At 38.8% G+C, this 24,885-nt stretch overlaps 9 protein-coding genes across 9 annotated transcripts in view; 4 read left to right on the plus strand and 5 right to left on the minus strand.

Annotated features, from left to right (window-relative positions):
- Positions 1-3,989: 3,989 nt before the first annotated feature.
- CBG24185 lies at positions 3,990-5,271 on the minus strand (the record flags this gene model as incomplete). Its single annotated transcript, XM_002640702.1, has 5 exons — positions 3,990-4,221; positions 4,481-4,690; positions 4,741-5,047; positions 5,099-5,173; positions 5,229-5,271. 5 exons carry the CDS (start codon positions 5,269-5,271, stop codon positions 3,990-3,992), a joined length of 867 nt encoding a protein of 288 aa, XP_002640748.1.
- An 842-nt stretch (positions 5,272-6,113) lies between these two features.
- Cbr-far-8 lies at positions 6,114-7,102 on the minus strand (the record flags this gene model as incomplete). The annotated part of the gene is made up of 3 exons (XM_002640703.1): positions 6,114-6,407; positions 6,568-6,809; positions 6,949-7,102. 3 exons carry the CDS (start codon positions 7,100-7,102, stop codon positions 6,114-6,116), a joined length of 690 nt encoding a protein of 229 aa, XP_002640749.1.
- A 4,034-nt stretch (positions 7,103-11,136) lies between these two features.
- CBG24187 lies at positions 11,137-13,974 on the plus strand (the record flags this gene model as incomplete). The annotated part of the gene is made up of 7 exons (XM_045241144.1): positions 11,137-11,224; positions 11,302-11,734; positions 11,782-12,007; positions 12,519-12,851; positions 12,904-13,281; positions 13,317-13,620; positions 13,664-13,974. The coding sequence occupies 7 exons, from the start codon at positions 11,137-11,139 to the stop codon at positions 13,972-13,974; spliced, it is 2,073 nt and encodes a 690-aa protein (XP_045091267.1).
- A 501-nt stretch (positions 13,975-14,475) lies between these two features.
- On the minus strand, positions 14,476-15,129 carry Cbr-moma-1 (the record flags this gene model as incomplete). The annotated part of the gene is made up of 2 exons (XM_002640705.1): positions 14,476-14,940; positions 14,986-15,129. The coding sequence occupies 2 exons, from the start codon at positions 15,127-15,129 to the stop codon at positions 14,476-14,478; spliced, it is 609 nt and encodes a 202-aa protein (XP_002640751.1).
- Positions 15,130-15,400: 271 nt separating this feature from the next.
- Cbr-rnp-5 lies at positions 15,401-16,390 on the minus strand (the record flags this gene model as incomplete). Its single annotated transcript, XM_045241145.1, has 3 exons — positions 15,401-15,536; positions 15,589-16,251; positions 16,308-16,390. 3 exons carry the CDS (start codon positions 16,388-16,390, stop codon positions 15,401-15,403), a joined length of 882 nt encoding a protein of 293 aa, XP_045091268.1.
- Positions 16,391-16,829: 439 nt separating this feature from the next.
- Positions 16,830-18,528, plus strand: Cbr-tag-51 (the record flags this gene model as incomplete). Its single annotated transcript, XM_045241146.1, has 4 exons — positions 16,830-16,965; positions 17,016-17,319; positions 17,366-17,989; positions 18,048-18,528. The coding sequence occupies 4 exons, from the start codon at positions 16,830-16,832 to the stop codon at positions 18,526-18,528; spliced, it is 1,545 nt and encodes a 514-aa protein (XP_045091269.1).
- Positions 18,529-18,844: 316 nt separating this feature from the next.
- Positions 18,845-20,804, plus strand: CBG24191 (the record flags this gene model as incomplete). The annotated part of the gene is made up of 3 exons (XM_002640708.1): positions 18,845-18,973; positions 19,028-19,620; positions 19,670-20,804. 3 exons carry the CDS (start codon positions 18,845-18,847, stop codon positions 20,802-20,804), a joined length of 1,857 nt encoding a protein of 618 aa, XP_002640754.1.
- A 406-nt stretch (positions 20,805-21,210) lies between these two features.
- On the plus strand, positions 21,211-23,576 carry Cbr-arx-4 (the record flags this gene model as incomplete). Its single annotated transcript, XM_002640709.1, has 8 exons — positions 21,211-21,407; positions 21,497-21,790; positions 21,954-22,165; positions 22,472-22,556; positions 22,609-22,702; positions 22,745-22,798; positions 22,841-23,076; positions 23,129-23,576. The coding sequence occupies 8 exons, from the start codon at positions 21,211-21,213 to the stop codon at positions 23,574-23,576; spliced, it is 1,620 nt and encodes a 539-aa protein (XP_002640755.1).
- A 271-nt stretch (positions 23,577-23,847) lies between these two features.
- Positions 23,848-24,885, minus strand: part of CBG24193 — a gene marked incomplete at both ends in the record, with an annotated part of 8,356 nt that continues 7,318 nt past the window's right edge. The window contains 2 exons of the mRNA XM_045241147.1: positions 23,848-24,240; positions 24,292-24,737. Coding sequence (XP_045091270.1) covers positions 23,848-24,240; positions 24,292-24,737 — 839 coding nt within the window. The remainder of the gene's footprint in view (positions 24,241-24,291; positions 24,738-24,885) is intronic.

Below are 24,885 nucleotides of genomic sequence, written 5' to 3' on the forward strand. Positions count from 1 at the left end.
AGTGAGAGAGAGAGAGAGAGAAAGAGAGAAAAGAAAAAAAGAGAGAAGAAAAAAGGGAAGATAGAAAAAAGTAAAAGCGTAAAAAAAGGTATAAGAGAGTAGAAAGAAGAGTGAAGAGTGTTCTATTTTTGTGACCTTCACGGTGACGCTTCGCTTCGCTCAGCGTCACCGTAAACGCAATCTAAGTCACGGTGCTGCGCACCGTTCCTGGCAAGAGATTCGAAAATTTGAATTTCCCGCCAAAATCCAAAATTTTGAATTTCCCGCCATAAAATTTGAATGGTACTACTAATTAGGCTTAGCCTTGACACTACTGCTTAGGCTTAGGCTTGACGCTACGGCTTAGGCATAATAGTGTACTAGGGGTGTCTGAAAAACGGTCAAGGGATGGAATTTTTCGAAATTTTTTTTGCCAAAAATGATGTACACACAAAGCAAAAGATAGTTACATACTCAGGGAATCGAACTGGGGGGTTTTTGAGATTTTAAAAAATTCCATTTTGAAGCCAAAAGTGAATTTTCACTATTTGAAGCGCCATAACTCGGCTCAAAATGGACCAATCTTTTTGAAACAAAAGTTTAAATGTGTATTTCTGAGTGCTCTAAAATTTTACAATTCATGTCAGAAGGGTACCGTGTTTCTAAAATACTGAAAAATGAAAAAACTACTTTTTTTTGAAAAAATTNTTGAAAAAATTTTTTCAAAAAAAAAATCCTCGAAAATTTTTTTCAGATTTTGATTAAACTTCCGAATTTAGCTAATCAAACCTCGGGCTTTCAAAAAAAATAGTGTCATCTGCGAACGAATGCCATTTTTGAGCAATTCAGCTTTAAAAATTACATACAAAAATTCCAAAAAATTCAAACGCGTCTAAGTCGCCCCAGCTTTACAGTATCAAAAAATGAAGTACTAACAAAATGTGCAGAATCAAATGTTCTACAACTTTTATTATTAGCACTTTTTTGATTAAGGCCGCCGCTACCAAGTTATAGGCAAAAAACTGAAAAATTGATATTTTCGAACTCAAAAAAAAAAAAAGTTTCTATCAGAATTTTATGAAATGCTCAGTTAATACTAAACAAATAAAGGGCTTTCAAATGTATATAGTCTCCACTGCTGGGAATAATTCATTTTTGAGCAATAGCGTACCATGGGGCAACAACTTTTTTTTCAAACGCGCCTAAGTCGCCCCAGCCACAATGGACCAAAAATGTAATACTACCAAAAGATGTAAAAAACCAAACTGTACAACTTTACTGTTTGGACCATTTTGATTGCGGCCACCGTTCCCGAGTTATGGGCCAAAAACAAATTTGACCTACTTAACGAGGATTGTGACCTACTTTTTTTATTTGCTCATAAGATAGTACTTAAAAAATGCTATCCAACGAGCTATCAAAAAGTATATGTTGGTCGAATCGTTTTCGGGTTTTTGCTCATTTGAAAATTTTTGTTTTTAGTTTTGACCTACCAGAAAAATTTTGGTAGATCAAAAAATATGTCAGCGTACTGCCCGTCCAATATAGACCCTAATGCAAAAAAGTACTTCCCAAAAGCTCAACTACGAAAAAAGTTATGACCAAAAAACCAAATTTTTAAAAAAGTTTGTATGGGGCGTACCGCCTTTGGGGTGGACCATATCAAAAATCTAAAAGGGGTATGTCCCCCTAATTTTTTGCAAGCTATCTAATCTGAAAGTTTGGACCGATTTGGAGATGGTGACCCCCCTTACCTCACGCCAAATAGCGCAGGCTGCGCCTGCGCCTGAGCCTGAGCCTAAGCCTAAGACAAGGACTCAGTTTCGGAGGCACAAGATGTTAGAATCGATGAAGTGACGGCATATTGCACTAATTATGTTGAAAATTATAACTTTTATTGCGTTGGAGACATGGATCCAGATCACGGAAAGTTTTGCGATTCCTATAGAAGAAACTGTCCGGATCGAGTTTCGTAAGTCAGGACACTGTTATGGCAATTGAATATACTTCGATAATTGTAGCTTTACATTTAAAAATAATTCTGGCTTTAATTTTTTGTCATGCTTTATGTGATATATATTTTTATTTGACTGAATGAAGAATAACTTTTTTGTTTTGGTTGGAATGTTTAGCATGATTCTTTTTAGATATTTTGAGAAAACACATTCACCTGTTTTCCAGAAAAGTAAACATTTATTTCAGATATCTTCCAATCGTACGCATTTCTTGTTCTCAACAATTTCATCTTGAGTCTTCAATGAAGGTTGTAGAGAGATTTCTGAGTCGATGTCATAAGGAGATGACATTCATTTACCGTAATTGAACACCATCCTCTAATAGAACGTTCTCAGAGCTGTGCTTTGAAAAATAAAACGTTACTCTCCAATTGAATGCCATCCTCTAATAGTGTACCACAACACGAGTACATTTCCGGTCACCTGTTAATGTTTAGTTCCAGTACTGACTATTCAAAATATAGTCGTGTCCTGATCAAAATTGAGTTATGACCGTTAAAAAAAAAAATTTTTCAGTTTTGATCTACCAGAAAAATTTTAGTAGATCAAAAAAAATGTCAGCGTACTGCCCATCCAATATGGACCCTAATGCAAAAAAGTACTCCCCAATAGCTCTACTACAAAAAAAGTTATGACCAAAATAAAAATTTCGAAAAAAAGTTTGTATGGGGCGTACCGTCTTTGGGGTGGACCATTTTGGGAATTTAAAAAAATCTATATTTTTTATTTTTTGAGAGCTACCTATTCTGAAAATTTGGGCCGATTTGGAGATGGTGACCCCCTTTACCTCACGCCAAATAGCGCAGGCTGCGCCTGCGCCTGAGCCTAAGCCGAAGCCTAAGCTAACGTCCTCCGTGCCTCATCCTAAATGGCGCAGGCAAAGCCTGCGCCTGAGCCTAAGCCTAAGCAGCAATCCTACAGATAAAAATTAACATTTTTTGAATGTTTCGAATGTTTGAATTTTTTGAATGTTCACCGAACTAACCTAAAAACTAACGTACGATAAACAAGAATACGAATGAAAACAAGATCAGTTAGAGAAGAAAATTTTGTAACTAAACAAAACAAAAATTAGAATTCCCTTGAGGAACATTGATTTCAAAAATTTTGGAAGTATTAGAAATCGATATTGGTATTGGGAATTTAAAATTGTTACTCCCCTTCTGATTACAGTGTAACCGCGAACCATAGCAGTTCCACTCTGTGGTTTTGTCGGTATTTTCTTCCAGAATTTCTTTCTTCGGTAGATCAAAAATGTATTCAAGACCAGAGATCATAAGTTCAAGTTATTCAGAGATCACATAATTATTTTCCAAGATTAGTATAACTAACATCTTTGGTAGATCAAAAAGTGTATCAAGAAGTGTAGAGATGATAAGTTCACATTTCTTGAGCTCGAAGCATAACTTTCTGAAATCTTGTAAGCTCAATCTTCGGACTTTTGCAGCAAAAACATTTGAAATTGACTATTTTCAACTACCGTCATTGTTTAAACATCTCTTTTTGGTCAGTACTGGAACTAAACATTAACAGGTGACCGGAAATGTACTCGTGTTGTGGTACACTATTAGAGGATGGCATTCAATTGGAGAGTAACGTTTTATTTTTCAAAGCACAGCTCTGAGAACGTTCTATTAGAGGATGGTGTTCAATTACGGTAAATGAATGTCATCTCCTTATGACATCGACTCAGAAATCTCTCTACAACCTTCATTGAAGACTCAAGATGAAATTGTTGAGAACAAGAAATGCGTACGATTGGAAGATATCTGAAATAAATGTTTACTTTTCTGGAAAACAGGTGAATGTGTTTTCTCAAAATATCTAAAAAGAATCATGCTAAACATTCCAACCAAAACAAAAAAGTTATTCTTCATTCAGTCAAATAAAAATATATATCACATAAAGCATGACAAAAAATTAAAGCCAGAATTATTTTTAAATGTAAAGCTACAATTATCGAAGTATATTCAATTGCCATAACAGTGTCCTGACTTACGAAACTCGATCCGGACAGTTTCTTCTATAGGAATCGCAAAACTTTCCGTGATCTGGATCCATGTCTCCAACGCAATAAAAGTTATAATTTTCAACATAATTAGTGCAATATGCCGTCACTTCATCGATTCTAACATCTTGTGCCTCCGAAACTGAGTCCTTGTCTTCTTTTGGAGATACTTTTTCAGACGGACTTTTTTGGTGTTCCTCAAACTCGTCAGGAGTTTCTCTGGAAACCAACACATTTTTAATGCAAAATAGGTTTCAGATTTTGGTACCATGTTCTTTGAGCTCATTTCAGCTTGTTTAAGCAGATCAGAGAGAAACTATGCAAATAAGGCGTATATTAAAAATCAAAAAAGAAGTCAGAACACCGTTTCAGACGCCTTAATCTACATTTTTGAACTGAAAATAGCGAATCTTAGCAACCGTCGGGGCGGTACTGTACAAATAAGTCCTTTTTTGGGACGATCATAATAAAAACTCACAATGAATCCGTATCGTCATCGACTACGCTTTTCGTGGTATCTGCATCCACTTTTTCCGGTTTTCCGCACAACTCAAGATACTTTCTACAGAAAAACTTTGGCAGGAATCCTTCTTTTTCGCATTTCATTTTGTATTTTTCAGAGATTCCATCGCAATAGTTTGGTTTTGATGTGGTCGTCGAGAACAATGGTTTCGACGTCGGAAAGATTCTAGAAACAGGAAAAACATGAAAATGCATTCGAAACTAATTTCAACTCACTTTTCCGGTCTTCCGTTTTCTGTTATTTTTTGGACCTTGCCCGCCACATTACAATTTTTCATATAACTTCCACAAAAATGAGTCAGCAACCCCTCTAATTTTGTCAACTGTCCATTGATACAGTATGCTTTGAAATTCTCAGCATATCGAGTACAGTAATCCGGAACACTATATTGATTCTTTCTTGTGGGTTCCAACTCATCGACATCTTCTATATCCTGGTCATCTTTCGCTGCCACATATGACCACTGTAAGAAGACATCTCGCTTTTTTTGAGCTTCTGATCGGATTTCAGAAGTTTTCGTGTCTAAAGTTGTCTACTTATTGGAAAATCGTTGCTGACTTCAGAAACACTTACGATGACGACAGAAAGAAAATGTCGGATCGGTTTGGCAGGCTCTTCGAATCATAAGCTCCCGACATTGAATTTGAGCTGAAAAAGTAAGACATGATACATTTTAAAACAAATTAAATTTTTACAAAATCACCTGTTATAAAAATCACAAAATAAGTAAGGAAAAGGATTGCCATGATGGTAAATGTAGGGATTCCAAAAAGAGAGTAGAAAATTTGGAAAAATTTGGAAGAACGAAGATGAATAGGATCGAAAATAAATTGCTAGACAGATGGGTGCCTGGTTTTTGTGACATATTTATATGTAGTCAGGGATCCAGAAGAAGGAGACACGTATCAAATCAGTCTGGGGTTCGGTTGTTGTTATTCTTTTTTTCTTTTTTGTTTGAGAGTGTACCTTAAAAATATTGTGACGTCAGAATAAAAGAGAAGAGATGTAGTCTGAAACGGTCGGTTCCGCCTTCAGACTGCGTGTCTGTAGACCAATAAGGCGGCACAATTATCATATACTTTTTTGTTGAAGGTGCTTTGACACATCAACATTTATTTATGAATGAAAAGGACTCAACGTATGAAATTTTTGGGAACCGGTCATTTCCGAATAGAGAAAAGGGTAAGATGGAAAAAAAAGAGAGAAAGAGAGAGGGAGAGAGATTTTGTTAGTGTTAACGAGATATCGTTTTTCTATGTTTCTTGTCTCCAACCTACCCGTCCTGATGAAAGTAGGTGAGGATGATGTCATTTGAACGATCGCAGTAATTATGATTATTGGTGACTTAAAAATTTAATGATCTGTCATCTCCCATCTTTTGTTGAACTGAACGTCTTTTTGGAGTCCCAAAATAGAAGCATTCTGATCAATAACATTGATTGTTGTGTACAGTTTATCTGAAAATAGAAAAGACACCTGACTATTTATTGTGTTTCAGTTACGGCGCTGTTCTTAATTATTTTTCACTGGAAAATGTCAAAACAGGTTTATTTGCTATAGTTTTTTCAGAGCAAAATTATCCCACAGTTCAATTGGTGAGAACATTATGTTTATCAAAAAGCTTGATTGTGTTGAACACTTGTTCGCGATCCTTCTCGCAATCCAACGTCTTCAAGTTGTTGACAACAATCGAGTAGGCTTCGAATTCTTTGCTGTTGAGGAATGTAACGGCTTCTGGGAATGCTTCTTCAATCTTTTGCTCTTCCGAACCATCCAACAAAAGGGCTTTAGCGTCGCTAACTGCTTTTTTGGCGTTGTTGAAAATGTGGCAAGCCCAAACAACGCGGTCTGGAGAGGCATCAGAGTACATCTGGGCTTCGAGCTGAAAGCGAAAACTAGGTACTGCATCAAAAATACTATCTATGGAAGGAGATAAAGGATATTTTTCTCATTATTCTGCTACTAAAAAAATTAATGTTAATTCAGTTTTTCTAAATATCTCTTTGAAGAACTCATATAAGAAACCTGAAATAACCGCTTACATTGTTACAGTATTCCTGTCCCTTCGGTCCTAGTTTGGCAACTTGTTCCTTGTACTTTCCGTACATAGTTTCGTATGGTCCAGCCAATGCTGGGTAACTTTTCTTTAACACTGCAATCATATCGTCGTAGTTCTTTGGTTCATATTTTCCAGCATGGTAGTCGTTGACCATTTGTACAGCTTGTGTCTTCTGCTCGTCGGTGATATTCTCGATTGGATCCCACACATATGATGGCATAAATTCTGAACTTTCAGTCAGTTTAAGAAAAAATTGGAAACTGTATCAAATCGGATTTTTAAATTCTAAAAAAATCAGGTTTAGATGAAAATTGGTAAAATACATGTTTCAAGGAACACAGTAATAAAGTTTTTTCAGACATACGTTTATAAGCAGCATAGGCCTTTAGAATTTGATCCAATTTTTCCACAGTGAATACGAAATTCGTGAATTCAGACTCAGTTATCTGTTCTCCAGAAGGTCTTCCTAACACTACCACAGCAATAGTAGCCAACACAATTGAGACGACTTTCAACATGTCCGTTTCAGTACCCTGTAATTTTTAGGAAAATTCGGAAGGTTCAATATTTTGTAGGCAAGTTTTTATGAAAGTATAATTGAAATAATAGTGAGGTTTTTAATTTGGTAACGGTTTATATAGTGGAAATTTTTCACATATAAAAAAGGAGGGATTAAATTTTATTCTGCCACCAATGATCAGATTAATTGGTCAAACATTGAACAAGTTTCAAAGTTTCGAAAAAATTAATGAACCTAACACATGAAATAAAAGAGCTTTATTTTTGTAGGTGATTTTTTTTCTGAAAAAAAAAACTTTCCTATTCAGATATATACGAACAAACTGACACGAAAATACTGAAAATTACCATTGACGTCAGCTTCTTTACGAGACCTATAATTCAAGGAAGGAACATAAGTTGGTTAAGAATGACGTTCTATTTTTGTTTCATATTTCCTGAACTTTTTTCAACAATTGACTTTCGATGTTTTTTGAAACCGTACTTTTAGGTTGTGTAAAGCTTATTTGCGAATTTTTGTTTAAAGTTAACAAGATTGAAGTTAACAAGAACATCTAGCCAACAAATTTTCAAGCTTTCCTTATTCGTATGTTTACCTTTGAGTGTATACCAATTCCTCAAATTTTCTCTTTGTTGTTAATTTTTTCAGGGTGCCTACAGCGTCATGTCTTGTACATCTCCAATTAAAAAATACTCTAAAATGTGTCAAGTTTGAATTTTTTTCATACACCGTTGATCCATTCAAACAGTGAACATGAACTCGACAAACGTAGAGATCAAAAGGGAGATACAGTAGGATAATCCGTTTTTAATGGAACATGGTTTTTCAAGTTCTACTCATTTTCCTTGTGTCTTCATAGAATCGACTTTTCAAAAAACAGAAAATAATTGAAAAAATTCTTTAAAATCCTCTTGACTCCGGTTTAAAAGAAAATCTGGAAAACTATAAAAAATTTACATACACAATGTCCTTCAAGTTATTAAACATTCAGAACCACATAGACAAGAGTATTTCATTAACGAATTTGAAAAATCTAAAATACATTTAAAAAATATTACAATTCAAATTCTTCAATGATAAATTGCAAAGTTCAGAGCTCTGATAAATTAGGTCAAAGTTATATTTTTCTGAGAATGATAGGAAATGCCTATTTGAGATATCTTCTTATACATCGCGCATACACCTCACTATGACCTTTTTTTTCAGACCACCATATTATTTTTTCAGAAAAAACTACAACGGTTTAGTACTATTAGGTTGGCAAAGAAGTTTCTTCCTATTTTTAATGCTCAACTTTGAGAATTGATATCTGGTCAGTGGGATGATTTTTCTTGGCAGCTGTTTTTTTGTTGGATAGAGTATCTCACGGACTTGCTTTAAATACTTTCCCTCATTCCTACTTCTTGTCGTTCGCGAGCCTGTCGCCTGCTTTCGTCCCTTACCGTCTACACTTTCAAAATGTCATTCTACTTTTATTCCTTTCTGGTTTGAAAAACCACGATATCCACAAGAAATTGAAAGAAATAGGTAAAGATGAATCTCCTACTGTCTATACCATCAAGCATTAGACCGATACATTTGATGCCAAAAATGTAGAATCGGAAGACGAAGATCGGTCCAAAAGTTGGACTTGGAACTATTGAAGAATACTGTTGAAACCAATCCGTTTCAAACTACTTGCGAAATGTTATATATGCATTGCCCATTAGTCAACCAAGTATATATATTGTGAACGGATTGAGGTCCTTTGGTAATGTCAAAAATTGGTTTGCGCCCCATTTTTTTAGATGCTACGGAAAAATCGGAAGAAACTTATTTTCCAACCTAATACTTCAAAAACGAAGTTCTATTTTCTCAATTTTATGAAATAATCAGAAAAGTCGAACAGCTTTGATTTTTTTTAAACTTTGAAGCTTTGCAGTTGTTCTCAAAAATAGCTACAGCACATATATCAGTTGAATTCCTCACGAACTGTTCTACACTTAACTATCAGAATTAAACTGAAAACAGACTCAAACTGTCCAAAAGTTATCCTGTTGTTTTCCTGAATTAGACAATTTTTCTAACTAGTCCAGCTATATTTTTTTGTATAAACTCTCTCGTTTAAGTCTGTATGTCTCGTGGAATTCAATCATTCCATGTTTAACAATATGTTTTAGAAGTCTCGAAAGTTTCAATATTTTTTTGTGATCAATTCCGGTATTCAGTAAACTTTTTAAGAGTTGTACCCTGCTCGTCAAATTCAGTCAATTTATTTATGTTTCTGTGAAAGACGTCGAAAAATGTTCAGCTGAAAATTATGCTTGACTTTATGATGAATGTTTTATTAGTTGACTATTTTTCGATACGTTTAACAGGAACTTGTCTTTTTTCCATTGTTTTCCTCTCACAATCATAGTTGTTTTTCTATAACCCAACCAATTATAACTTGGTCCCCTTCTACATGAAAACTTTTTTCTTCCTTCTTATCCTCCATTTTCTCCTCATGTTGATCATGCTAAAAACACGCGCGGCGCACTCTGCCCGTTCACTGACTTGACGAAAAACGAGAGAATCTGCTGAGGGAATAGATGCAGACACATGGTGTGGGCAGTCCGAGACACACACTTTGTCAGTGCCTGCCTGCGTGTGTTTCGACGGTTTTGGTTTATTTTTTGTGTACTGCAGAGAGTCCATAACATGCATGGTGGCTTCTGGAGTTTTTTGTTAAACATCTCATTGCTTTTGATTTTCCCAAAACTCAAATTTTTCAAAACAAATTTATATTTATTCAAAACAAATTTATATTTAAATACGAGAATTTCGAAACACGAAACTTGCTGTAAATATTGCTATCAGAGTTGTTTTTTTTTCCACATCAAAGTAAGCTCGATCGAACCCAAAAAGATTTTCTTCGTTAGGCAATCAATTGCAATATTTAAATAGTTCTCCAATTATCTTTTTTAAATAATAATAATAATCATTTTAGTAGTTTTCCCAAAATATCAAGCTAGTCCTCATTATAATTACTAAAACATTGCATATGTTAACGGTTTAACTAGTTCCTTCGTTATGAGCTCCACTGCCTTTTTTATAATACTCAAAACTTATTATTGCTCAAGAAATAGCTAGTAGTATATAATCAGTATTTTCAAATGTCTGTCTTCTTTTCATCCTCTCCAGACTTCTTCTTCTTCTTTCCTTATCCCAAACAACAGCTAGCACGTAACACACTTCTACTCTTACACAACAAACAAGAAAACTCGGAAGAAAAGATGAGCTTATGTCTCAAAAAACGAGAGAAAGAGAGGGATAGAAATATCAGCTCACGGGAAGAAGAGCACAGAAGGGCCAGCAGTTGACGCCCTCAATATACTGGAAGCTCTTCTTTTTGTCACTTTTTTTCGCCGATTCATTCCATCGGTAAATATTTAATGGTGAAGGGAACAAACAGCTGAACGCACTAGTTCGTTATGATGTTACCTAGTGTTTCGCACAATAAAAAAACTGAACTGAGTCCTGCTTTGTAATTGAGCATGAGAACTGTCCAATATTCATTTCATTCTCTCATATTTCTTCTTTCATTTCTCCTTGATATATTATCAAATATTAGAAGCATGATCAATCTAAACTACGAATTCCCTTATTTTTAGTTGAAATGTTGTCTTATATCTTGGGCAATTATGTGCTACCACCTTGATCATGTGCTTTCTTCTCCGATTTTCGAGTAGTTCTTACTGATGTTTTTGTGCTGAATTCGCCACATGTTTCATTTTCATTTTTGCACCTATCCGTCGCCCACTGCGACCGATTTTCACATGTACTAGAGAACGCTCAATTCGTCTTATCACTTGTTTCTTTGGACAGATACTGGCGTAGTGTATTTTGATTGCAATCGTTTTTTTTTCGTCTGGAATTATAAAAAGTCTGGAATTAATAAACTCAAAACTCGCGGTGTTCTGCTTTCTCATTGGAGCGCCTTTTCAGGCATCTCGCAAAACATTTAAAATTACTTTTTTCGATAAATAAAGTGTCAGCTTCAGATTCTCGCGAATGTCTCAGCTTCAAAATGAGAAGGCGTCGTTCGACCATCTGCTAACGTCTTCACGCCGTCGAGAACTTTACCAGAACTTGGGATGCGGTAGTGATGTCTTCTCGGCATTGCCATTTCGCACAGCAAAGTGCAATGCCGAGACTGCTATCAGTCAAAGATGTAAGTGATAATTTGGAAGTTAAAAAAGACAAGAATTTCAGCCATCCCACGGGCGAATCCGGACCATCTTCGTCCGATTTTCGATCGATTTGCATCAAAAGAGATCAAGGGAAAAAGGCTGATGACTCCAGAAGATTTCATTCGTGGGTATTTGGGTCTTTACACTGAAGAGAACTACAACAAAGAAACTGTCCGTCTTCTGGCATCTGCAGCTGATACAACAAAAGACGGCGATATCTCTTTCGAAGAGTTTTGTGCTTTCGAAGCCCTTCTTTGCAGTCCGGATGCATTGTACTTGACGGCGTTTGAGTTGTTCGATAGAAACGCATCGGATACTATCAGTTGTGATGAGTTTGAAGCTGTCATTCGGCATACTCAACCTCTTCATGATCAGGATTTCGATTTCAATTCTGAATTCATTAAGAGATATTTTGGAGCGTAAGTCTTTTTCAAACTTCTTATTTTCGAATTGTTTCCATTTTCAGCGACAAAAAGCGCAACGTAAATTATCATTCGTTCTGTCAGCTTCTTCATGATTTCTACGAAGAACAGGGAATACAGGCATTCAAAAAGTACGATAAAAACGGCAATGGAACCATCTCGTCGCTGGATTTTCAGCAAATCATGACTACTGTCAAAGGTCATTTGCTCACCGATTTCGTACGACACAACTTGATCGCAGTGTCAGGAGGCGGAGCCAGTGGACATAAGGTATAGGAGTGAAAGGATTGAAAACTTTTTTCCGTTGGTTAATCTAGAAATCTCGAGTTTTGATTTTTTTTTTCTCTAGAACTCCCTAGTGCTGGAAGTGAGTTTAATTCCAGTTGTTGTGACGTACAACTGTGCAGTTTTTTTGTAGTTTGTAGTAGCACATGAAGCATGCCTAATAGGGGTTCATTGAAGTTTTCCAGTTCTCCGATACTCGCAGCGGGATTGTAAGTTTTAACATTTTCGTTTTTTTTTTTGGTTTCCCTAATCAATTCTGTACAAATAATCATTTGCTATAGTATCTTTTGCCCTCTGATAGTGAGAAGGCGAGAAAAAAGAATAAAAAATTAGCCGAACGCTAGTGAAAGACCGTGTAGCAAATGGATATTGTCTTCGATTTTCGTTGCATGTATACAATTTGTCTTGTAGTTTCCATGTCCTGTACATTTTATCCCTCCAGCTGAATAACAAAGGCTTCAAAAAATCGCTGGAATCTCATTCATTCCTTTTCCAGGTCACCTTCCCTTACTATGCTGCTTTCAACAGTCTTCTCGCCAAAATGGAGTTGATCAAGCGTGTGTACGTTTCGAATGCTCGTGGAAATCTGGACATCGAGATGACTAAGGAAGAGTTCCTTCATGCAATTCAAAGCTACACGCAAGTGACGCCGTATGAAGTCGAAATCCTCTTCCATCTATCGGAACTTAACCATCCGGGGCGAAAGACGTTGAGTCTGAAGGATATTCAAGCAATCGATCCAGAGAGATTGAAGAGAGTGTCCCAGATGGATCGGTTGATTAACATCAAAGCTGTGCATCATAAGGATGAGAGAGGAATCGGAACGGCTGTAAGATTTCAAATTCTTCCTTTTTTGAGTATTCCAATTGTTTTTTGTTCAGTTCCTCGAATCTGGCTATCGTTTTCTATTGGGTTCTATCGCTGGAGCATGCGGAGCCACCGCTGTTTACCCAATTGATCTAGTGAAAACTCGCATGCAAAACCAGCGTACTTCTGGCTCATTCGTCGGCGAAGTGATGTACAAAAACTCGTTGGACTGTTTCAAGAAAGTTGTGAAATTCGAAGGTCTTTTGGGTCTCTACCGTGGACTTCTCCCACAAATTGTTGGTGTTGCTCCTGAGAAGGCTATCAAACTTACGATGAATGATTTTATGAGAGACAAATTTACAACTGACGGCAAAATTCCACTGTACGGAGAAATCATCGCCGGAGGAACTGGAGGAATGTGTCAAGTTGTCTTCACTAATCCCCTGGAAATCGTCAAAATCCGACTTCAAACGGCTGGAGAAGACAGCAAGCGGGCAAAAAAATAGGAGTTATGAGTGTTCTGAAAGAGTTGGGATTCCTGGGACTTTACAAAGGATCCAGGGCGTGCTTCTTAAGAGATATTCCATTCTCGGCCATCTATTTCCCTGCTTATGCGCATGCCAAGTTGGCAACAGCCGATGAGGATGGAATGAATTCACCTGGATCATTATTCTGTTCTGCATTCATTGCTGGTGTGCCTGCAGCTGGATTAGTAACACCTGCTGATGTTATAAAAACAAGACTGCAGGTAGCTGCTAGAGCTGGGCAGACTACTTACAACGGAGTTATTGGTAAATTATGCTAGGAAGTTCATTCAAAATTTCTGAATTACAGACTGTGCACGGAAACTACTGAAAGAAGAGGGACCAATGTCACTTTGGAAAGGAACTGCTGCCCGTGTGTGTCGTTCTAGTCCTCAATTCGCCGTCACACTGCTCACCTACGAAGTACTCCAACGTCTGTTCTATGTAGATTTCGCTGGTTCCCGTCCGACTGGTTCCGAGTTGGCGACAACGAAAACAATTCAAGACGAGTCATCAACGAATCCAGATCATGTCGGTGGATACAAGTTAGCTGCCGCCACATTCTCTGGTATCGAACATAAATTCGGACTGTTCTTGCCGAGGTTCGAGACGACAAAGTGATGGAACGATTGTAGAAGATCTAAAACTAGTCACAGAAAGTTGCCCATGAATATATATATACTGTTCAATCCCCCGCCCATTTCCCCAAAACCTGCTCATTTTTTTCCTAAGTCTGCCAACTGGCACCACCGTCTAACCTTCTCACCTCGTGTTGAAAAAGTGCCAAAGTGTGCTGAAATCCTCAGCACACAATAACTTTTTAAGTTTCTTTTTGTATTTTGCGGGTGAACGTTTTTTCGCCCTCCTTAAAGTGCCTCACCAAATTTCTAAAATATTTCAGTCTGCTCAAAATTGCAATGTTTTCTTTTTATCAATTTGCATGAAATTCCTGTAATAATGAATTTGTTTCAAATTAAATAATTGAAGAATAGATTTTCATCTAGATGATGGAACTCGGATGCACACAAAAAATACAATAAAACCGCTAAAGGATAGGGCAAAGACAGAACGCTTTTTTCGCAAGTGAAATTGTGGATTCGAACACAATTTCCGATCAAAAAATTATTTCGGTGGGCTCAAGTTAGTTTTTATGGATGTCACTGGTGTAGGTGATTCTTGGAATGAATGCCACGTCTGCTCAGCATGAGCTCTTCCGGTTTTTGCCACGTCGACAGTTTCAATCGGATAGCAGAATGCGGCCATTGTAGCCAAACCGATAGTTGTGGTCATCAGACGTCCAACAGGTCCACGCTTCAGTCCTAAAACGAATCCTGCCATTCCACCTACAGTAATAGCGGCTGCTTTTGGAAGAGCGGTCCATTCTTCGGTCAGATATTCGTTGCATCTGTTCGCTGTTTTTTTGGTTTGAGTCATCGCACAATCGACCACCTTGAAGCGTTCGGCAACACGAGCGTACTCCTCCTGGCATGCGATACGTACAGTTGCAAATTCCCGTTGAAGGGGCAACGGCTCTTCTGGGACGAACTTTTGCGCGATTGGAGAATTATCCTCGGCGTAGAGGGGGAGCTGGAAATAGTTTTTCTTTTTATTCCAAGCCTTTCACTCAACTACCTGATCAATTTTGACAGGCTTCGACTCGAGTCCAGATTTTCGTTGATTTTTCGAGGTAACCAGTTGCCAGAATTGTCCAAACGCATTCGTCACCTGATCACCGACATTGGAAATCGTCTCCACTATCGGCTTGTCTTGAGTCATCTGAGATTAATGAATTATACGGCATATCATTAGAAGTGGTAGCAGAAAAAGATAACAAGCGTAGGACTGTACCTTGCAACGGTGAATATAGTGGACCCAAAAAGAATTTATTGAACGAAAATAACAAAAAAGTCAAGAAGGAGATCTTTCCGCATAAAATAGGACAACAAGAAAGAGATATTTGCATTGAAAAAAACATTCAGGAATGACTTTTTGGGAAATTGTTCCATGGGTAACAAAGAGTAGATAAAAATGAAAATACAGAATCATTTTATGAGCGGGATCTTCTGTTGATTGGTGAACGAGATCGGCTTCCTCGGCGGAATCTGCTGGGCCCCAGTGGCATGTTGTTGGCGCCAGATCCACGACCTCCCATTGGTGAGCGTCTGCGTGGTGGACTTCTGTTTCTGTAATTGCCACTAAAAGACACTAGAAATGTTCAACTGTCCAGATTCTTACCCTCCTCCACGTCTGATAGGCGACTTTCTATCTCTGTCTCTATCCCGTGGCGGTGGTGAAGCACGTCTTCTGATTGGTGACATCTGACGGCGAACTGTTTGCTGACGTCCGATAGTCATTTCAACCTGGATGATTTGTCCATCGACTTGTCCACCATCCATATACTTTATCGACTTTTCAGCATCCTCTACATTCTGATAGTCAACGTATCCGTATCCACGATGAATGTGGGTGTGATTGCGGTCTGGTGGCAAGTCGACCTTTGCGATAGCTCCATAAATAGAGAATATCTCTTCGACGTGCTCACGGATCACATTCTTGCTCAGATTTTTAATGATTATTCTCTTTATAGGACTAGAAGAGCGTGCCGGCATCGGACTGCTTCGTCTTGCCGGTGGAGAGCGCCTTCTCTGACGACTTCCACTTCTATCACGTCCTCCACGACGTGGTGGTGATGGGGTTATATGTCGACGACGTGGCGGAGAGGGAGATGGGCGGCCACCTCCTCGATCCGCACGAGCTCCTCGTGGTGGGGAGCCACGACGAATTGGAGAACGAGACCGACCTCCGCGAATTGGGCGATTTTCACGACGTCGTGGAGAACGGGAGCGAGAGCGAGATGAAGAAGAGGAACTGGATGATCGCGATCCCGAACCGGATGAACTGCTTCTAAAATTCATCGGAATCAATAACGAAGAAATTATGGGGCACCAGCTTACCCAGAAGAAGATGATCCGGAGCTACTGGACGAGCTGCTAGACGAAGAGCGACCTCGCTTTTTTGCGGCTTCTTTTTCAACCATTCTGAAAGAAAGTATTTATCTATGTAGTTATGGAAATTTCATTTTAAAAAAGTGAGGAGAGCGAGGAAACTTATTGGAAGACGAAAATTTAAGTGAAACAGGTTTAAAAAGTAAGAGTTTGTTTTGTAGCTTTTTTCAGATATATTTTCACCCAAATTAACATTAATATTCGATATTAACATGTTATTTGCATTCCCCTGAAAACACACTCATTTGTTATGTTGTTCAGGCGAAATTCCGACTTTTCTAAAAGATTAGGACTCTTTGGAATTACTTTTTCATGATTTCCAACAAAATCAATAAGATTTGCGAATAAACAATACAAAAAACAAAAGCAGGTCTAATTTTCGAAGAGACGCGGGTGCCACTAAACAATGCGCGATGCGGAATTGCGGAGTATCGTTGCATTGCATTTTTTCGTATAATCACGCGATGAAAGATGTTCCAAAATTCGCAAGAAGACGAAGACAATTTAGAAGTAAAGTTTATAGATTCTGCCGAGTTCCAAGACTTACATAGCACCAATATCGATGCAGAAATTGTATTCCGATGGGTAGAATCGTTCGATACAGAAGGTATTGCAGAAATTTAAAAAAATTACCCTGATGTTAAGCCAAAATTTCAGCAGGGAAATGGCTTCAAGTTCTCGCGAAGTTTGTCAATCCATTGGCTGCAAAAGAAGGATTTTGCTTTCGTATTAATGAGAAGTTCGCAAAATTTCTACAATGCCAGGGAGCAGAAGCAGTACAAACAGAAGGTGTATTTTCGAAGACTTCAAATGTGGCACCTCGAAGTCTTGGAGATACTGCGAATCTTCCAGTTCTACTTAAAAACCTCTCAGAAACCTTGAGACAAGTGAATCTAGCCCAATATATAGTCACTGTACTATATAAAATTGGTCAAGAAGCGAACTATGAAAATATTGTGAAGTGGGTTTTTGAAGAGGAGAAAACTAATTGAAACTTTTTTGTTCAGAAAAACTGTCAGCTATCAGCGTCTGAAACTTCTTCATCTATATCACAACGGATATAGACAAGGAATCGAAAATCTGCTATCCAATCATCGCTTGTTGCGACATTTTCGACATGGATGCAAGACAACGCGAGATGTCCGTACTAGACACGTAAAAATTCTATTCATCGAGCGAGACACTTTTACAATTGCGCCAGAAGCAAGCACTATGGCACTACAGACTGTTCTAGATGACTGGAATTGTCAGATCCAGGACGAGAAGATTGTGCAGACAACACATGCGAATACACTCCAAATGCGATCACTTCACGTTGGTGGCGACGGATTCTATTTCTTGAACGAATCTTTAAACTGCGCGATGGCTCTAAACTACCACCAGGCGCAAGAAGAAATGGAGGAGTTTGACACAATTTTCACAGAACGCGCAGCAAATCCACGTGGCAGACAGTTGTTCAATTTTTGGAAGCTAATCTCGAAATACGAACGCAATCAAAAAACTGGAAATCCGAGAGGATTTATGCTAACTGCTCAAAGGTTGGAAGAAGAATGCACGACAGAGGATATTGGAGCGACATGCACTGTGCTCGTTGAAACAGCATGCAAGATTCGAAATCAGTGTGGACAGCAGTATGATGAAATGTGCGAAAAAATCTTTCAAAACAGTTAATAATTAACTAAATTACAGTGCCACAGTAATCACGGATACCATCGCCCGTTGTCCGTCGATGGGTCCTCGAATGCTGCAACTCTCTGATCACTGCAAAGTTGGTCATGAAAAAGAAGTTCTTCTTCAGCAAATGTGCGATATCGAATCCTCCAAAGGTTGTCTGCATCCTAGTGAACTTCTATGGTTGGATTGCGTTGACAACTTTTTGAAGCACGTTAATAGGTACGGATCCGTACGGCAGACAATGGAAAAGTCGCTAAAAATCATGTTCGAATTTTTGGACTTTGACACGAATCGATTCAACGAGCGAGCATGGGTTCTGATGGAGAAAGTGCTGGAGATGTCGGATCCGTCGTTCGTAGTGCCTCAGTGGAAAAGTCGCGTGAATTGGTGGCCTAAATATCATACATCCAGAGCGAAAGATGGACGAAAAATGAGTAGAGAAGTGTCAAGGAAGAAGAGAGCTATCATGGAAGCTCTAGGAGACATCGCTTTGTGATTGTGTGCTGTTTTAGTTATTTTGTTGCTATTGTTTTAATTCTTTTTGCCATATAGTTTCTTATTCTTTTACTTTTTTATTTGTACAGGTCCCATTTCTTGCCAAATTATCTATCGATTTCCCCCATGCATTGCAAATAAATATATTATTATTATTATTATTATTCTTTCCTCGAGTGTCTCAAATAAAAAACACCTTTTGTTCATCTGATACATCATCTTCTGAATCAATTATTTCGTTCATCAAGCTTCTGAACAGCTCATTTTGTATTTATGGTTCGCTGGCAATTTCTATTTCAGACTGTCTTACAGATCTCATGAGCAATGTACTACTTTCCAAACTGTCATCAGAGCTTGCTGATCTCGACGGACAAGTCTCTCAAATCGATCAACAAATTTCCCAGCTAAGGAGAAAAAAAGCTGAGTTAATTCAAAAGAAGCAAGCTGTAAGGAACACTTAAAACAATTTTATTAAACTTGTCATTGCTCATTTTTTTCAGCTAGAGCGAAAAATTGAGATGAAAACCAACGAAGACTCTGATGTGGTATTGGATAGATGGGATCAAGATTCGTTCCCATGGTCGGATGAAGCGAATCAAATTTTGAAGAATAAATTTCGTCTTGAAAAATTCCGTCCACTCCAGAGCGCTGCAATCAATGCAGTGATGAGTAAGGAGGACGCAATAGTGATTTTAAGCACTGGAGGTGGAAAGAGCCTATGTTATCAGCTACCCGCTCTATTAGCGAAAGGATTGACACTCGTGATTTCTCCATTGGTATCGCTGGTTGAGGATCAGATCATGCAGTTACAAAAGTTGGGAATCGACGCTGCGAGTCTGAATGCTAACACTCCGAAGGATGAGGCAAAAAGAGTAGAGCAAGCCATTACGAAGGGGAGTACGGAACTCCGTCTTCTCTATGTGACGCCTGAAAAACTAGCCAAAAGTAAACGAATGATGAACCAGCTAGAAAAGTCTCTGGGAGTGGGATACTTGAAACTGATCGCTATTGATGAGGTGCATTGTTGCTCACAGTGGGGACACGATTTCCGAACCGATTATTCGTTTTTGAATGTACTGAAAAGGCAGTTCAAGTTAGTTTTTTTTTACTGTTCAGTTTTTTTTTGAAGCCTTTACTTACAGGGGTGTTCCAATTCTTGGACTCACCGCAACCGCCACATCGAATGTTCTAGACGACGTCAAAAAAATGCTAGGTATTCCTGTGGCAATAGTCTTCCGCGCTGGTTTCAATCGTGCCAATCTAAACTACAAAGTGCTCACGAAGCCAGGAAGTGAAGATGAGTGTGTGGAAAAAATTGTTAGAACTATCAAAAGAAAATTCTCCGGGAAGACTGGAATCATTTATTGTCTGTCTCGAAATGACTGTGAGAAATTGGCAAAATCTTTGAAAGCCAACGGGATTCGTGCAAAGCATTATCATGCCTACATGGAACCAGTTGACAGAAGCGCGGCTCATCAGAAATGGGTATCCGGAGAAATTCAAGTGATTGTGGCAACTGTGGCATTTGGCATGGGAATCGATAAACCGGATGTTCGATTCGTGATCCACCACTCACTTCCGAAATCAATCGAAAATTACTATCAAGAAAGTGGTCGAGCTGGAAGAGATGGTCTTCCTGCCACGTGTATCCTCTACTATCGGATGTCAGATATCTTCAAACAATCAAGCATGATACAACAGGAACAAACTGGTATTGCTAATCTGTACAATATGGTTCGTTATGCGTCAGACACTGTGACGTGCAGAAGGGTTAAACTGGCGGAGCATTTCGAGGAAGCATGGGAGCCCTCGTGGTGTCAGAAGCAATGTGACGTGTGCGAAAAGTCGTCAAACTCTCCTGGAACTGCTACTGAAGACGTCAGTAAGGAAGCAGTAGTTGTCATTAACATCATCGAAGAAAACTTGTCATCTGCAAAAGATGGAAGCGGACGCATCACAGGGAACAAATTGTTGGATTTGTTATCCAAGAAGTTGAAGGGAAGACGCACCAAAGATTTTTGTGAGAAGCTCATTGTTCATCTTCTTCTGGAATCTTATCTTCAAGAAGATTTCCACTACACGGTCTACTCGGTTATCAGCTACGTGGTTGTTGGGTTGAAGTGGAGGGTTTATAACAGAAAAGATGAAATTCCGATGACTCTTGATAATACTAAGAAGGGCAGAGCTGAGGAAAATAATCGAAAGCGAAAAGCTGCGGTGACAAGTTCAGACGAAGAAGTAGATGTTGGAGATGACGATGACGTTATTACACTCTGATTTGTTTTCCTAACTGTTGTACTGATAAATGGATAGCTTTTAAATGAAGTGTGTCTTACTTTTTTCCTTTCGATGGTTGTTATTTTTTTCGGTGCAAAGGCTCATTTCTGCCGTTAATTATTTTTCCACTGCTTGCAATTGTTCGATGATCACTTAAATACGAAATTCCGTCAGTATCTTTTGGAGTTTCTCTATTATGCTTGTCTGAGAAAAAAAAAGTTTGAGACGCAGAGAAAAGTGTCTGCGTCTCCACCGTTTGTGTGCTATTTAGGCTCTTCGCTTCGAAATCGCTACCGTACTAAGACTGCAAAAAATACTCTCTAACCTTTTTTTTTCTCAGACAAGCATAATATATATTTTATCATCTATACTTTTTCTCGGAATTCTCTATTTTATATTTTTCCAGATGCCGACAAACCGTTCCAACCTCAGCATTCTGCTGACTCATCTCAGTCGTGTCGACGATGATCGTATGGATACAGAAGAGGTAGAACAGAGAAGCTCAACAGCATTTAGACCGTTATCTGTCAAATGCGGTGTTTTCGGTGCACAAGATGGTTCCGGTTACGCTGAATTCGGAAATACTCGGGTGTTGGCACAGATGTAAGTTTTTCAGATTTAAAGGGGAATGCATGAAAACCTCGAAATTCTGTGTCTTATAAATACTTATTAATTTCGAAATTGTTTTACAGTCTAGGTCCAGACGGAGATGGAAAATGGGAAGAGGATCACGCGAAAGTGGTAGTAACTCTAAAAGGAGTTGAGAACGAGACGAGCGTGGCCGAATGGCGTGCCGAGCTGACGTCTTCTGCTTCGGCCGTAATCTTCGTGAATAAGTACCCAGGAAAAGTGATCGAAATCGAGATTACCGTGTTGTCTGATGATGGGGGTGTTCTCTCGACAGCTATCACTGCGATGGCGCTTGCTTTGGCTCATTCTGGAATTGAGCACATGGGATTGACAGCTAGTGTACATGTGGCGATGAGGTAGGTATATACAAGAACTCGTACACTAAACCTAAGTCCTACACCTTACTTCAACTTTTAACTACGAACTTTTTTGATACTATTTGGATCTTCTTCTTAACCCGTTATTTCTAGGACTATAACAAATTAGTTGAGACTACTGAAAATCAATTAAATTTTTCAGGCCAAATGGCGACTACATCACCGACCCGAGTACATCTGAATCCAGTGGTATCTTAGGCGGTGTCACATTTGCCTTCGTTCCCAACCTAGATCAAACAACTTGTGTGGATCTATACGGGCGCATTCCACTGAAAGCCGCGAGACCGCTTCTGGAGTTTGCAAGACAACGAGCGATAACAATCGTACCAGCGATTCATAAGGCAATTGTCAACAGTGTGAAGGAGAGGAAACTATGAGCAAGTGCGCCCTGTCGGACATTAGGGTGCTTTTATTCGTCTTTTTTTTCTTCGCCGATTGAGTAAATAAGTGACTTAGTCAGCGCCTCTTCTTGTTGATTTTATATGCTCTGTTTCTTCTTTTTCCTTCTTTTCTGTTGTTACCTTTTACTATATTCTGAATGAATTCTTCCACTGTGTCCCTTCTATGGAACCAGTTATCCGGTTTTCTATCCGATGCTAATTCCTTTTTAATTACACTATTTTCTCTTCATCATTTCTGTGAAACTACTTTTTTTTCCAGGTCGATCAAAAATGATTATCTTGGAGCAGAATAACCGAATCATTGTGGAGCTTCTCGAGCAAAAATTTGCGAATGCGAAAGAAGGGTTTGTGTTTCGAAATGTGTTCTTATTGAGAGTCGTAATGTTCATTTTCCAGTGGAAAACCAGAATCTGTCAATGTGACGTTTGCCGATTTCGATGGTGTCATGTACAAAGTATCGAACCCGGATGGTGTGAAAACCAAAATAATCGTAAGAAATACTTTTTTAATCCCCATAATGTACTAATTTTAGCTCAGCATTTCGTTGAAATTTTACACCGAACTTCAGCAGCATGGCGCGGATGATGTGAGTTAAAATTCAGAAAAAAAATAAACTCTATACTTTCAGCTTCTCCGAAAAGTGTATGGACAGAACATGCGAGCCACACCGGAACCTGGATTCAACGTCACGCTGGAATACGATTTGACTGCTCTACCGGATAATTCATTGGAATTGGTGCAGAAGGCGTCGGCATTGAAGAGGAACTGCTTCGCATCGGTGTTCGAGAAGTATTTCGAGTTTCAGGAAACCGGACAAGAAGGTCACAAACGAGCAGTCATTAATTACAGAGAAGATGAGACAATGTTAGAAATTATATTGACAAGGATGGAAATTATATGTACTAAACTTTTTCAGGTACATTGAAGCGAAAGCCGACCGCGTGACAGTAATTTTCAGTACAGTATTCAAAGACGCGGATGACGTTATTATCGGAAAAGTGTTTTTGCAAGAATTCCGCGAGGGTCGCAAAGCGTCTCAGACTGCTCCAGCAGTTCTCTACTCGCTCGGAGAGCCACCGCTGGAGTTGAAGGATCTCCCCGGTGCTCGTGTCGGTGACAACGTTGGATACATCACATTCGTGCTTTTCCCAAGACACACCAACAAGAAGACTCGAGACAACACGATCGACCTGATTCACTCATTCCGTGACTACTTGCATTACCATATCAAGTGCTCCAAAGTGTATTTGCACACTAGAATGCGTGCCAAGACAACTGATTTCCTGAAGGTATTGAACCGTGCGCGCCCGGAGGTGAAAGGAGAGAAGAAGACTTTCCATGGAAAAACGTTCCAGACACAGTGATGATAAATAATGACTTTGATATGTATACTACTCTTTAAAAAAAACCTTTTGAAAATTCCGTGATTTTCTTTTTGGTTTTTATTGAATCCTGCTTTAAATAAAATCGTATTTATTCAGTGTTGTTTTAAAGTGAGAGAAGATGAGAGACGTAATCCAGATTTAAGTTTCAATTACCCGACATTTGTGATTGTGAAATCGGGGTTCAAAGGGACAGAATAGAGAGAGTGAGACGGTGGGACAGAAGTATCTTAAGAATTTGTTTTTTATGAAATTACTGACTCCATTGGGAGATTAGGTTGTTCAGTTGCTTGATGCGGTTCTCAAGAACGTCGTTTGGTAAGTTGGCATCGTGCAGCATCAGTGACGTGGATCTCAAAATTGCATCAATTTCTGTCTTCGGTATAGACGACGTGGATTTCAGCATATCGGTGAACGCACGATTTTCTGATGGACGAAGTGGAATCGGTCGACTGACAGTGCCCAAACGCCCGCGAGGTACGTCGTTCTCATCAGCGGTCGATGAGATGGGAGAGATTTGTGAAGCTGTTCCCGTCGATATTGAGTTTGTTGGGAGACTTCCAGAAAATGGAGCATGGTTCCAAGTGTTGGAGATATTGTAGGGGGCGGTAGTTGCATAAGTAGTGGGAGCCACTTGGCCGATGGTCTGAAGAAGAAATTGTTATAGAAAAGTCCTTATTATGAATCACCAAGTTACCTGCCAAATCTGCTGATAGGTCTGCCCTGCCACGATTGGCTGCTGTTGCAACTGATTGAATTGCTGTTGGAAGAATTGCCCAGCCACGAGTTGTGGTTTCGATTCAAAGCTTTGAGCTGCATCATACGTATCAAAACGCACAGGACTCTGACTCTGACTTTCAGTATGTTCCGACTCGGCACTCTCTTCGGATGGTGCACGTTCTTGTTTAATGGAATTGGTAAAAGTAGACGGTTGGCAACCTTGCGAATGGAACATCGAAAGCTTTCTCCTTTTTACCTCCTTCTCCACCATCTTTCCGTACAAGTTCTTCTCGAGCATGTGATTTGAGTGACGTGTCTCTATCGAAGTGATTCTGAGACATTGCTCAGAAAAGTTGAAGTTTAGACGAATCATTGCTTTGCAGTCGCATGGGAGATAGTTTTGATTTGGACGCTTTCCTTCGCCTAGAAAAATATAAAAAATTTCCCTTTTAATAATTTTGTGTTAAAGAGGAAACCTCTTAGAGGATTAAGGATTATGATGAGTGTGTTATTTTTCCCATGTGTTGTTTTATGGGGTTATTCATGTAGCGAAAATAAGTATTGAAATGCA

This window comes from Caenorhabditis briggsae, assembly GCF_000004555.2.
Source record: "Caenorhabditis briggsae AF16 supercontig from assembly CB4, cb25.NA_108, whole genome shotgun sequence".
Classification (NCBI taxonomy): Eukaryota; Metazoa; Nematoda; class Chromadorea; order Rhabditida; family Rhabditidae; genus Caenorhabditis; species Caenorhabditis briggsae.